This window comes from Perognathus longimembris, chromosome 1, assembly GCF_023159225.1.
Source record: "Perognathus longimembris pacificus isolate PPM17 chromosome 1, ASM2315922v1, whole genome shotgun sequence".
NCBI classification, from domain to species: domain Eukaryota; kingdom Metazoa; phylum Chordata; class Mammalia; order Rodentia; family Heteromyidae; genus Perognathus; species Perognathus longimembris.
In genome coordinates, this window is record NC_063161.1 from 27,898,789 (window position 1) to 27,911,283 (window position 12,495).

Here is a 12,495-nt window from a genome sequence, read left to right on the forward strand (position 1 = left end):
CCACACACCTCCTGCATGGGTGCAGAAGGAGTGGACTCAAGTTGAAAGCGGGGCTCCAGAGGTCCCCCTTCAAGGACAAGAACAAGAAAAACTGGAGATCTCCCAAATTGGCCCACACAACCTTCCTGCAAGGGTGCAGAAGGAGTGGGCTCAAATTGAAAGTGGGGCTCCAGAGGTCTCCCTTTAAGGGTGGGGAGTCTAGGGCATCCCCCAGTCTCCCCAGGATTGCCGAGTAAGCGCATCTGCTTCGACAACCCCTTCAAGAAATAAGCAAAAGCAAAACAGACAGACACATTACAGGACAAGACAAATGAACAGGGCTGTTTTCTTAACTTCGGAGTCTGGGGTCTCGGGGGTCTTTGGGGCTATCCCGGACAAGCCCCCAAATGTTGTGCCAAGTCGCGAAACCACCACCAAGAAGACCACCGAGACTCAGACATTCCGAAATGCAAAAGCAAGGCAAGGTTTATTTAAGTGAGCTGCAACTCTGGCCTCGTCCTACCCACCGACACAGCGGAGATTAGGAGGGAGCCTTGAGCTGTGATTACACAGGGCTTATAAAGGCCAAGAACAAGGTTACAAGAATCAGGTGTTCAAGCAAGCAAGATTAGGATACAGGTACAAATCTGATTGGCTCAGGGTTTGATTCTAGGGGTGGTTAGAGTTAAGCATTCCCAGTGGTTAGAGTTCTAGACCGACTAGGCCCTAATGGGCTTGTCCTGGGTCTGCTCACAGGGCCTGCTTATCTCAGGTTCACGTGGTAAAGTGGGGTTCATGTGGTAAAGTGGGGCCTGACTTCAAAGTCTGGCACTTCAGTTGATGGTTAAAAGTCCAGGCTCGAGCTTGCAGTAAAGACTCTCGTTTGTTTGCATTGGAATCAGCTCCTTGGTGGTCTTGGCAGGTTCGTAAATCTAGGCATTACAGCTCCTCATGTTATATGGGAATTTAATCATGAGATACAGAGAGGACACATTTTGAAAGGTCAAATTGGGAGTCTTTAATAGAAAGCCAGCAACTGCAGGAGGATACATGTCCTTGAAATACATGCAGCCTTGAATACACTGACACTGTTAGGAAACTGAACCATGAGGGTAGTAACACAAAGAAAGAACAGAAAAACAATCTCAACAAACCAGATAAACTCCAATGGAAAGCTGAAGTGGGATGCCATGGTGACCTGAGGAGAGTCAGGAGACATGCAGCATGGTGCAGAAAAAAAAAAAGCGGCAGAGTTGGTTGCTGCTTAAATAGGGTCATAGTCAGGGGGCATGGTCAGAGGGTGCTGGAGAGAGTCTGGTGAGTTCATGGCCCAGGACTAGCAGGTCCAGTAACCTATTGTCCATGTCCTGCCCTTGCCTCTAGGAATTCAGGCACGCCCATCACCTGGGGGTGGGACTTTATCTTCATCCACCCAGAAGACCAGATGGTGCCCAATTCCCTATCATCTATCCTGTTGCCAACATGGATCCAGTATCCTTGTTTCACTCAGCCCTACCATCCGTAAAGGCAACAAGGACTACTGGCCCAGACTTCATACCTTGAGTTCCTCCAGACACCAGTATAAGCCTAAAGATTATTGTTGTAGGAAGCAGGGCTGACTCCATCTTGATTAGGGAAACATGGTAGGAAATGTTGGGGAAGAGTAGATTAGGTCAACCTGACCCTAAAACTCTGCTTCTGTAAATGGCTTGCTTAACTTGTTTGTTACTTGTTTGTTACTTGCCCTGTGTCAACCTCCTACATCTGTGCCATGCTTGCTTGTTAATGTTGCTTGCTCTAGCCCCTGCATCAAGCCCCTACATCTATGCCATGCTTTTACCGTTATAAACCCCAATTTGAGGACTGTGTGGGGTCATGGTGGCAGCTCTCAAGTCTGCACTGTGTCCCTGGCTGGTCAGACTGCTTTTTACTGTCACAGTTCAGCTCCCAAGTATTCTGCTTCCCTGGCCGGTCAGTTCGCTTTTTACTTCCCCCAATAAATCTATCTTTTTGCTTGAGACTGTCTCTGAGTGGTGGACTCTTGCAGGGACAGGAAATCCCCCTCTAACCCCCTAACATTTCTAAACCTGTAACAATTACATCCAGATCAAGGCTTGGAAGAAAAGCTGATCTAGGAGGGACCTCATCAAATGCTCTTCACCACTGAAAGGACAGTGAGTACTACAGAAAAATGGATGAACTCCATGCACTCGGGTAATCTGAGTTCCTGAGGAAAGACGGTGGTCAATGTCTTTTAGTCCTGGAGAAGTCAAATGACTTTAAAAAGACCGATGTGGTTGTTAGTGATTGTTGCTATTTCTCTTCCACCAAGAAGAGCTAGCTATCTTATGATTGGGAGAGACATGGATTTAAAACACTCTTTCCAAGATTGCCCTCTTCTCTCTGGGATAAACCACAAATCCTACCAGCATGGAGTGCATAAGAGCCCTTTTCCAAGACAAGATAAACTCTGAAAGACTGCATTCCTACTATTTCCCATGGTCGATTAAGGGCAAGTCAGTCGATTAAGCCACCTTGCCATAACTCTGACTTCACTGCATGCCTCTCTAGGCAAGAATGGAACAGCTGAATACCTGGGAGCTGTATTTGGTACAGTGAAAGCTGATCTTTAGAGAAGATGGGATCTACACTCACCATTGTTAGAGCCAGTGCCTGGTGGCATTGTGGGGGACTTTTTCTGGAGGCCTTTCTGGTCTAATGAAAGGGAACCTGTATTTTGGTTCAACTGGCTATAGCCTTGCAACTTGGCATTTCAAAAAACCAGAGCCCTCTTTAACAATAGGCAAAAACTGGACCTGAATGCCAGTGGTCATTTGACCTCCAGGTTTACATTGATGTGGTCAGTGTTTAACAAGTTTTTCCTAATGAACCTAAGGCCAGGAACAATTAAACATTTCTAGAAAGTTGGCACAGCAGAATTTGATGGCTCTGAATATTTTTCTAGAGAGAAAAAGTGGGTATGTGTCCTAATTAAGAGGGGGAGGGGAGAGATGAAGGTTGTACTTTCATCCTAAAAAACACAGCCCTAATTGGGACAATCAACTAAAAATTTAGAGTTAAGTGGCTCCTTTGCTATACAAGGGAGTATTGACCTCAGCAACGTCCCTCATAGTTGTGACTGGCCCAGTGGCTTTAATTGGATGTTGTGGGATTAATTCAAGTGAAGATTAATGTTACAAGACTTTGAAGAAAATAATAGAAAATTAAAGAACAAGGAATTGTGAGGGAAAACTACCTTAAAAAATCATAGTATACTACTTAAAAGTTCCTGACTTGGCCTGATGACTTGGCTCTTGTTTAGGAAAAGAGGAACTTCTTTGGGATAAGAAAATATTTATAAAATGTAAGGTTTGGTCATAAATGATTTTCTTCTCAAGATAGAATTACAACACACTCTAGACAGTTCAAGAATTAGCAAAGGTTGTGGGCCTGTTTTGAGATTATTGTGAACTGTTAATTTTATTTCAAAATCATCTTATGTAAATACATTTTATCCTATTAAAACTAACCAATCAGGAGCAGACTGTGAACCTGAGCTCAGCCAATCCGAGGAGAGGGTCAAGGCCTGCTGTGTTAGGAATAGATATAAGAGCAGACTGCCTTCTCTGTGTGCTTGCTTGCTAGATTGCGGCTGATGGAACATCCTTCTTCAAAGAAGTAATATTTGCCCTGCTAAGAATATAGTTCTATGATGGTGAAAACTAATACCAGGAAGATGCTAACAACTCATTAGAACTGCCAGTATTTTAGATTGTGATACAAAGTCCAGCAAGTTAGGTTTTGGTTAAATGGTTTCTACTAGGGAGAGGACTTATTCAAAATAAAGTACTCTAGTGTACTTCAAAATGGTTACTGTTTCCACCTCTATTACAAACTCTAGTGGAATTTTCTCCAATATTTTCCGGGAGGATCTGGTAGAGCTTCTAGATATAAAATGCAAAAGGGACTCCTCTTGTAAATAGTGCTCTGTGCAGCTATAACACTTGTGCACCCAGTAACAGCAATGGTCCAAGTTTTCCTATCCTAGTTCTAGTTCTTATGGAGGTTTCTTCTAATGTCTTTGCTTGTGCTTGTTTCTGATTTCTGCACCTCCTTCTCTGTTTCCTCAATGTGTGGGGCACAATTACCTGTGATCACATTTTTCTAAATGATCCAAGAAAAGTGACTTTTTTTTTAGTTTGTTCCTCTTCATATTGTTAGTGTGTGTGTGTGTGTGTGTGTGTGTTGTTTGTGTTTCTTTTTATTACTGCTACAAATCTTTTGCTGGAATATGAACTTTAATATTTCCTTGTGTTAGAACTGGCACTGGAAAAGTTTCACTATGTTTGAAACAAAACTTTCTTTTTCATTAATAATATTTATTTATTGTCAAAGTGATGTACAGAGGGGTTACAGTTTCATATGTTAGGTCATGGGTACATTTCTTGTACTGTTTGTTACCTCCTCCGTCATTCCCTCTCCCCCTCTCCCTTTTCCTCTCCCCCCATGAGTTGTTCAATTGGTTTACACCAAATGATTTTGCAAGTATTGCTTTTGGAGTCGTTTGTCTTTTTATCCTTTGTCTCTCAGTTTTGATATTCCCTTTCACTTCCCTAGTTCTAATACCAGTACATAGAGTACTCAGATGAAATAAAGTGATAGTGCAGGGACAACCACAGGAAGGATATAAGAGGATCATCAAGAAAAGAAGCTGTAGTTTCACATGGCATGTTGAAAGTAATTACAACAGTGATATAATAGTCGTTTCCATAACATGGAGTTCATTTCACTTAGCATCATCCTATGTGTTCATAAGGGCATAGCTATTGGGCTCTTGTGATCCTCTGCTGTGATGAGCCTAATTATTCCCTATGAGGGAGACCATAGAGTTCATGTTTCTTTGGATCTGGCTCACTTCACTTAGAATAATTTTTTCCAAGTTCTTCCATTTCCTTACAAATGGGGCAATGTCATTCTGAAACTTTCTAAACATAACTAATATGGAACACTGCCAAACCTAATGCATTATTTAAATATTGACTAGAGTTATTTTATACAAAATTGGTGCTACCAACTTTTAAGTTGCTATTTTAATTCCATTTAAAGTATCATTTATGCTATTTTAAGTTATTCCCTATTTCTTAGACATAACAAAATTGGAAGCCATCCAATATCTCACTATGATTTAAACTCTCTCACTTTATAATCATGTTATTTAATCAAAAATTAATTTCCTGCCAGAGTGACTTGTTAAAGATTTGCTAATTCTGACATTCTTCTCTGAAATATAATTGAACACAGCGGTCAATCACTCCTCTCCCCAGGTCTCAGATAACAAAATACATTTAGGCTTTGTCTTTTGATTTTTTTTCTTCCTAGATTTATCATTTTGTAAACCTGTAATTTTTTTTCTTTAAAAATTGCTTTTCTTTTTTTAAACAATGATTAAAGCAATTGAAAAGAATAAACAACTCATTATTAAGTAATTATTTTAAGCTTTTCTATTTTTACATCAAATTGAAATGATTTTCAATCTCTTCTAATGTGCTTTTGCATCCAATTAAAACATATGATGATGTGTATTATGGTTTGAATACAAAATGTACTGTACAGGCTCATGTACTGGAGGCTTGGTAATCCATTGATAGGGCTACTTTGAAAGATGGTGGAAATTGTAGAGAGAAAGTAGGCTATTGAGAGCATGTCTTTTAAGGACTGGTGTCTGGTCAATTCCTGTCACCCCTTTTGCTTCCTTTGTGCAATGAGATGATAAATTTCTACTTCCTCATGCTCACATCACCATGATAGCATGATTTTCTGCCTGCCTCAGGACTAAAATAATGATGCTGAAAATAATCACAGACAGAAAGTTTTGAAACTGCGAACCCAAATCAATCATTCCCTTTTATGATTTCTATTATAGATATTCTGTTATAGTAACAAAAAGTGACTAATATATTGTGGATCTTTCTAGCACAATTTAATTTTTTGTTCATGAAAAACATCCTTGCAGGGAGATGTAGGCTGTTGCATGATGAACTGGGAATGTAATGAAAGTGTCTTATGGAATAGTAGATACCTTAAAATTTAGGTACAAGTTTAAGATTTGTGCTTGTATCTTAATGAGGTTTGGAGAGATGCAACATATCACAATAAAACAATTTCTTATTTAAGATTATTTAGAAGGTAATTGGTAATTCTCCAAGCTTTGTGATGAATATATGGACTTATTTTACAACTTTGTGCATTTGTGTATGATTGATAACTTTTGGAATAAAAAGTAAGATAAGTGATGATTTAAGGATCATGGAGCAATGTGCATAGTTATATAGAGAAATATTTAGATTACATGTGAAAAATAAGTATACCTCTACTATGTTTTATTCTGTGTGACTAATCTATGACTATAGAAAAATGTTTGGTTCTTGATAAAGCAGTTGATATATTACATAAAGTATATATTTCTTCTTTTGGTACACTTTTATCTTATTCTGCTTCTTACATGATAAATATAAATCTTAAATCTAGTGTTTTATTGCAATTATCTTTCTCAAAATTATGCATTAACATTAAATAAAGAAATGAATTGCAGGTGTCTTTCTTATTTAAAAAAATCCACCATGAAATTTTCACTATTTTTTTTGGCACTACTTGCTTTTTAGTTAATAATATTGAGTGTTACCTCAGAAAAATTGGCATAAATATAACACTAAAAAGTTTTCATGTAACATTACTGTGAGAAAATACAGGTTAAATCTAGTCTTGAAAAACCATTTACATTCTAGTTCCCTAGGAAAGATTTCAGAAGTAGGAACACCAAGACAACCTTGTGGCAAATAAATGTGTACTATAAAATTTATGATAACAATATGGGTTTACTACATTTTATATTTAACATAAAATTACTACAGAAACACTAAAGGACTGAGTTTATAAACACAGCAAAATAAAACAAAACAAGAAATAGTAAAGTAAGAGATGGAAGAGTGTTGTTTTTTCTCACTGGCAGCACTTGGATGACAAGAAAAAGTGATATACCTAAGACATAGAATACAAAGCCCTCATTATAAGACCAAGCAAATTCAGAGTTGGTGCTGTGGAGGAGTGTGTGCTTCAGTTGTACTCTCAGATGCCTAATAGCCTTACTCAGGTCCCAGTCCTGTGCTGTACTAATCAAACACATTAAAATTACAGCTATGTGGGTCTCACCTTCCTGTCTGGTATTCAGAAAGACCTGGCATTCTGTGTGACCAAGAAAATGTGTGTAAGTGCTATTGTGTGACATTTTGACTATTGTCTTCCTCTCACTTCTTGGAGAAGCTCTCATCCTGGGTAAAGTTAGCTGTCATTTTGAAAGGTCACATGAAGTGCTGAAGTCCAAGTAACAAGGAACGGGAGACTTACCAATAGCTATGAGCGAACTATTTTGGCAGTATGCTTTTCAGCCTCAGTCAAGCCTTCAGCTGTAGCCTCAGCTCACGTCTTATTTACAAATCCCTTAAGGAACTCTAAGCGAGAAGCATGTTACTTGACCTTCTGGTTTGCAGAAAATCTGAGACCATAATGTTAATCATTTAAATCAATTTACTATATGATAATAAGGAAATAATACAATAACAGATTTTGAAATTGATTTTTGAATTCAGGAACTCTGGAGTTAAACTGTTTGAATTCTGGATAAGGCTGATATTACCTATGTGCCTTTGGACAAATTTCTCAGGCTATTTGTGTTGTAGTTCCTTCAGCTATAAAATAGGGAAATTAATGGTACATATAGGCAGTGTTGCTGGAAGGATTAAAAGAGTGAATTCATATAAAGTGTATATTCAATAATAAGTACTATGTAATATTTGATTTGGTAATTATTCTTAGTTGTTCTATGCATATTTCTCACATAGGTTTCTGCATTGTTTAAACAATGAGTGAGGTGCAGATTTCTGCATGTGCACAAATGTTTTATATAACAATGCCTGGGGAGAGATGGACATGACTCCCACAGAATCATTTTTTACTTCCAGAGAGGGACAAGTGAAATTTATTCCACCTTCGTTTTCTGTGGGTATCATTTTTCTGGATTATGTAGTGAGGAAAACTACTTCTACCCCTCAATTTTTATATTATGATTTTTCCCCTTTTCTCACATTAGAAATACTCCCAGTTTCAGTAGCTGGGGTTAAAATTTTGCACATTTTCTAAACATGAAAGACGCAGACATGTTTTATTACCTAATGTTTCATCACTGCAAGATTCAGCTCACATATTCCTGTAATATTTCTTTTATTCTCCCATCATAGGCTTACCCCACCATGTGTGGCCTCCATGCATTTTTTTCTTCTTTACAGGAATGTTCTCACTGCTCTGAAGATGTAATGTAGACTGAGCTGGAGGTTACCATGGTGATAGGGCCATGAGAGATGACTTGAGTCTACATCTTGTTTTTTTTTTTTTTTTTTTCTTTTCTTTCTTTTTTTAGAAATGAAAAAAAAATTTAAATAACAGATTGTACTCAATCATGACCCTCCTGCCATTTCTTTTAAGGCTAATTAAAGAACTTTGCTATTGGTTGCTGTTCATGCCTGTTATTTTCAGAAAGTAGGTAACGTTTATCTTCTTTTTGCTCTCCTTTCTGCTGACCTTTTCCTTAGTACAGCATCTTTCATTTTCTCTAGACATTAGATAGCCTTCTAGTACTCAGAATTTTCTATAAGAATAAATGAATTTGTTAATCCCATTCACACCGTGCTTTTCAAAAAAAAAAAAAACACCCCTCCATTATATCTGTGTTACACTATGTAGGCTAAACTCAGACATCAGGATTGGAGAGAGTTACAATATAGAAATAAAAATAATATTTTCCAAAAGTGACACTGGTGGTAGAAATCACTGTAATGCAAAATATGATGCACATTCATTAGAGAAAGTTCAAATAACATAAACATATAAACAGCTTTCAAATAATTTCTAAAAATGTGTACATTAGAACTATCACATGTATCAATTTCTATTTAAGCCATTGCAACATTTTCCCCCAGTTCAAAATTATTATTTTTTCTCAGAGAACATTATTTACAATGTTTATATATTTAGTTTTAAAATTAGCTAACATATTAAGTTTCCCAAAAGTTTGTTTCCAGATTATATGAGCAGGTATGCAACATTTTTTTTTGCAAATGCTGTTTTGTATTTCAGTAGTAAGGAAACAAAATATTTATTTCAATAATTTTCATGTAAAATATATTTGAACATTAGGATAATTCTTAATTTTATTTGAATGAATCATCTACCACATTTAATCTGGCATCTAGTTATCTTTTTATGTATCCAATTTTCTCTATTTAAATGGAAAGCTTTTGGATGCTAGTGATCATGCCTAATGCTTTGTTGTTTATTTCTACACAGTGCTTAATTAGCAAACTTATAAACATTAATGAGAGAAATTTTTATTTAGAAGCAATTAAAGAAGGTAGGTAAATTTTCAGGGCAAATGATTATTCATCATTATTTGCCTTTTACCTAGGAACACTTTGCCTGGGCTCTTCCAAATTTTAGTTCTTTGTTAAAGAGGAAAAATAAGCTTGTTTACAATTTGAACAAATTCTTAGTGAATACATCTATTCTTTAAAATGTGAACCTAGGGGAAGAGATCTTTACTCTCTAAAACTTACATTAATGGAAACAAACAAGCAAGCAATTAAGTGAACAATGTATAATTCTAATGCATATAAAGAAGCTCATGACAGAGATTGAGTGGCTACTTTAGAAACAGCCTCTCTGGCAGGTGCCAAAAATTTAGAGGGAGGGTAAGCCAGGAAAAGCCAAGCGTTTGAAAACTCGAAGCAATAGCATCAAAGGAAAACTTGTGAATATTTGGTTTGAAGATGACAAAGGCCAATGTTTCCAAAGAGAAGACCAAAGAAGATTTACTAGTTTGAAAAAATATATATTATATCTATACTATATAGTACATTACTATTTCCTAAATTTCCTATTTCCTTAAATAAAACTTGCCTTATTTCTTTAAATATTGCATTCATTTTCTTAGAATGGGAAATTAGAAGCCAAGTAGAAAACAAGATAAAGTCACTTCAGGATGAAAAGGAATTCAATATGTTCATGTGATTGAATTCCTGATTGGAAGATGCTATCTTAGGTCAATGCTGACTAAAGACTTTGTTGAGAAACTGATTTTGTTTGAAATCTGAAAAATAAGACAGCTCTAGTCCTGCAGCACCCTAAGACGTTTCACACAGAGAAAACTTTAAAATTAAGTGAGAATGTTTTATGAACAGAAGCTGTTTATCTACTGGGGTGCAGTGAGGAAGGAACAATGAAGTTTTTTTATATCAACATTTTGAATCTAGTATGGCTCAGGACTAGTAAAAAAAGTAAGAAAGGAAAAAGTGAAAAATGTCTGGGCTTTGCCGATTTCTTTCCATTAGTTCTGGCTCTTCTTAGAAGCTCATGAGAATTGCAATGCTGTAACATGGAAGAATTCTTGGTCCGGAAATAATTTAGAGGAAGAGCCACAAGTACACATGAGAAAGACATAAACACTCCACCATGTTAAACACCAGAAATGTTGCTGTGTTGACATGGCTTCGTATATTCTAAAACAATGAGTATTACTTTTGTAATCAGAAGAGAAAAATAAGTAAAAGTCTTCATATTTAATGTGCATTTTCAATTGTATTTCATGTTAGCCCTAATTTTTGGTGAAGCCTGTTACAAAAATAGGTCAAGAAATTAACGAGTGTACTAGAGCATACAACTTCTTAAGGATTTTTATGAAACAGTATTTAATAATGACACTCATCTCACAGTCTATGGAAGTCACTCAAGGCTACTCAGCACTCTCTGTTGCCCTGTATGTGAAGGGTTCCTACTTAAATGTGTTGAGAAGGAAATGTTACTGGCTTATACTTTTGCAGAACAGCACTCCTCAATGTATTGCCAACACATAATAAACTACACATTGCCATTTTGTCAACTTTGTGAACCTAGTATTAGATTCTCAAGAAAGAGAAAGGCTTGTGCTTTTAAAATACGCAAATGGAGCTCTAATTACCAGTCATTTCAAATGACGTCAATTTGAATATTGTAGGATTTATTTGCAAATACCTTTTAGCCCGTGTGGTTTATATGCACAAATCTTGAGAACATATTTCTAAGCCTGGATCAGTACAAGTTTTTTGTTATTTGATCTTTCATATGCTTGGTTATGTTTACTGTAATGTATTATATTTTGGTGAGCAATTGTGAGTGGTGTTTTTTTTTCCTGTTTTTTCATGGAATTTTTGTGGGTTTATTGAAAACCTACTGATACTTGTTGGTGGATATTGTATGCTGTGAATTTTATGAACGTGTTTATCAGGTTTGAGTATTATTATACAGTATTTAGGGTCTTTTAAGTATAGGATTATATCATCTGTCCATTTGGTTAATTTGTGCATTCCTGTTAGAGGATGATATGAGAGAAATCTTTAGCCAAATGTACATCCAACAGAACATTAATGATATGCAGAAAATATAAAGAAGTAAAAAATAAACATCAAGAAAGTAATCAATAAATGGTCAAATAAATTGATCAGATCTTGCTATTACTGTTGGATTAATTAAGAGTGAACACTTTGGGGTGGCGGGAAGGATTCTCCCTTGAACCAGCAGCAGCTGTGCACGCTGCATGCATCTACTGCAACGATGGCACCGGCCACAAGCGACGCCGCCTACTTCCGGAGGGGCAGCCTGTTCTGGTTCACGGTCATCACCGTGTCCTTTAGCTACTTCACGTGGGTTGTCCTCTGGCCTCAGACTATTCCTTACCAGAGCCTTGGCCTCCTGGGGTCCTTCACACGGTACCTGGTAGACCACCATCACACTCTCCTACACAGTGGGTTTTGGCTTGCCTGGTTGATCCATGTGGGAGAGTCTTTATATGCTATGGTATGGTGCAGGTCTAAAGGAATCACAGATAGCTGGACTCAACTCCTCTGGTTCCTGCAGACATTTCTCTTTGGAATAGCATCTCTCTCCATCTTAATCGCTTATCGACCAAAGCACCAAAAACGCACTTGAATGTACACTCTCACCATTTCTACATTCAATGTCTTCTTTTTGGGGGTGCTAGGTTTACTTGATCATTCCACTTTCTATGAAGCACCCATCCTGATAAGTTATTTAAGACCCCCTAATTAGGCATCTTTCTTTCCTATGCTCTGGTTAAACTTGAATAGGTCAGTTGTTCCTTAAGAAAGAACTGGGTACCTGTGGCTCATGCCTGTAATCCTAGCTACTCAGGAGGCTGAGAATCACAGTTCAAAACCAGCCCTGGTAGGAAAGTCTGTGAGATTCTTATCTCCAATTAACTACCTCAAAAAACAGGAAGTGGACTTATGGCTCAAGTGATAGAGAACTAGCCTTGAACAGAAAAGCTCAAGGCTAGCACCCAGGCCCTGAGTTCAAGCCTCAGAAATGATTCTGGCTTTCCAGCTCTGCAAACTCACTAGCTTGCCAGATGGC

At 37.3% G+C, this 12,495-nt stretch overlaps 1 protein-coding gene across 1 annotated transcript; it reads left to right on the plus strand.

Moving 5' to 3' along the window:
* The first annotated feature begins 11,636 nt into the window (after positions 1–11,636).
* On the plus strand, positions 11,637–12,290 carry LOC125353914 (transmembrane protein 254-like). Its single transcript, XM_048349660.1, has one exon. It carries the CDS (start codon positions 11,677–11,679, stop codon positions 12,049–12,051), a length of 375 nt encoding a protein of 124 aa, XP_048205617.1. The 5' UTR covers positions 11,637–11,676; the 3' UTR covers positions 12,052–12,290.
* The last annotated feature ends 205 nt before the right edge of the window (positions 12,291–12,495 follow it).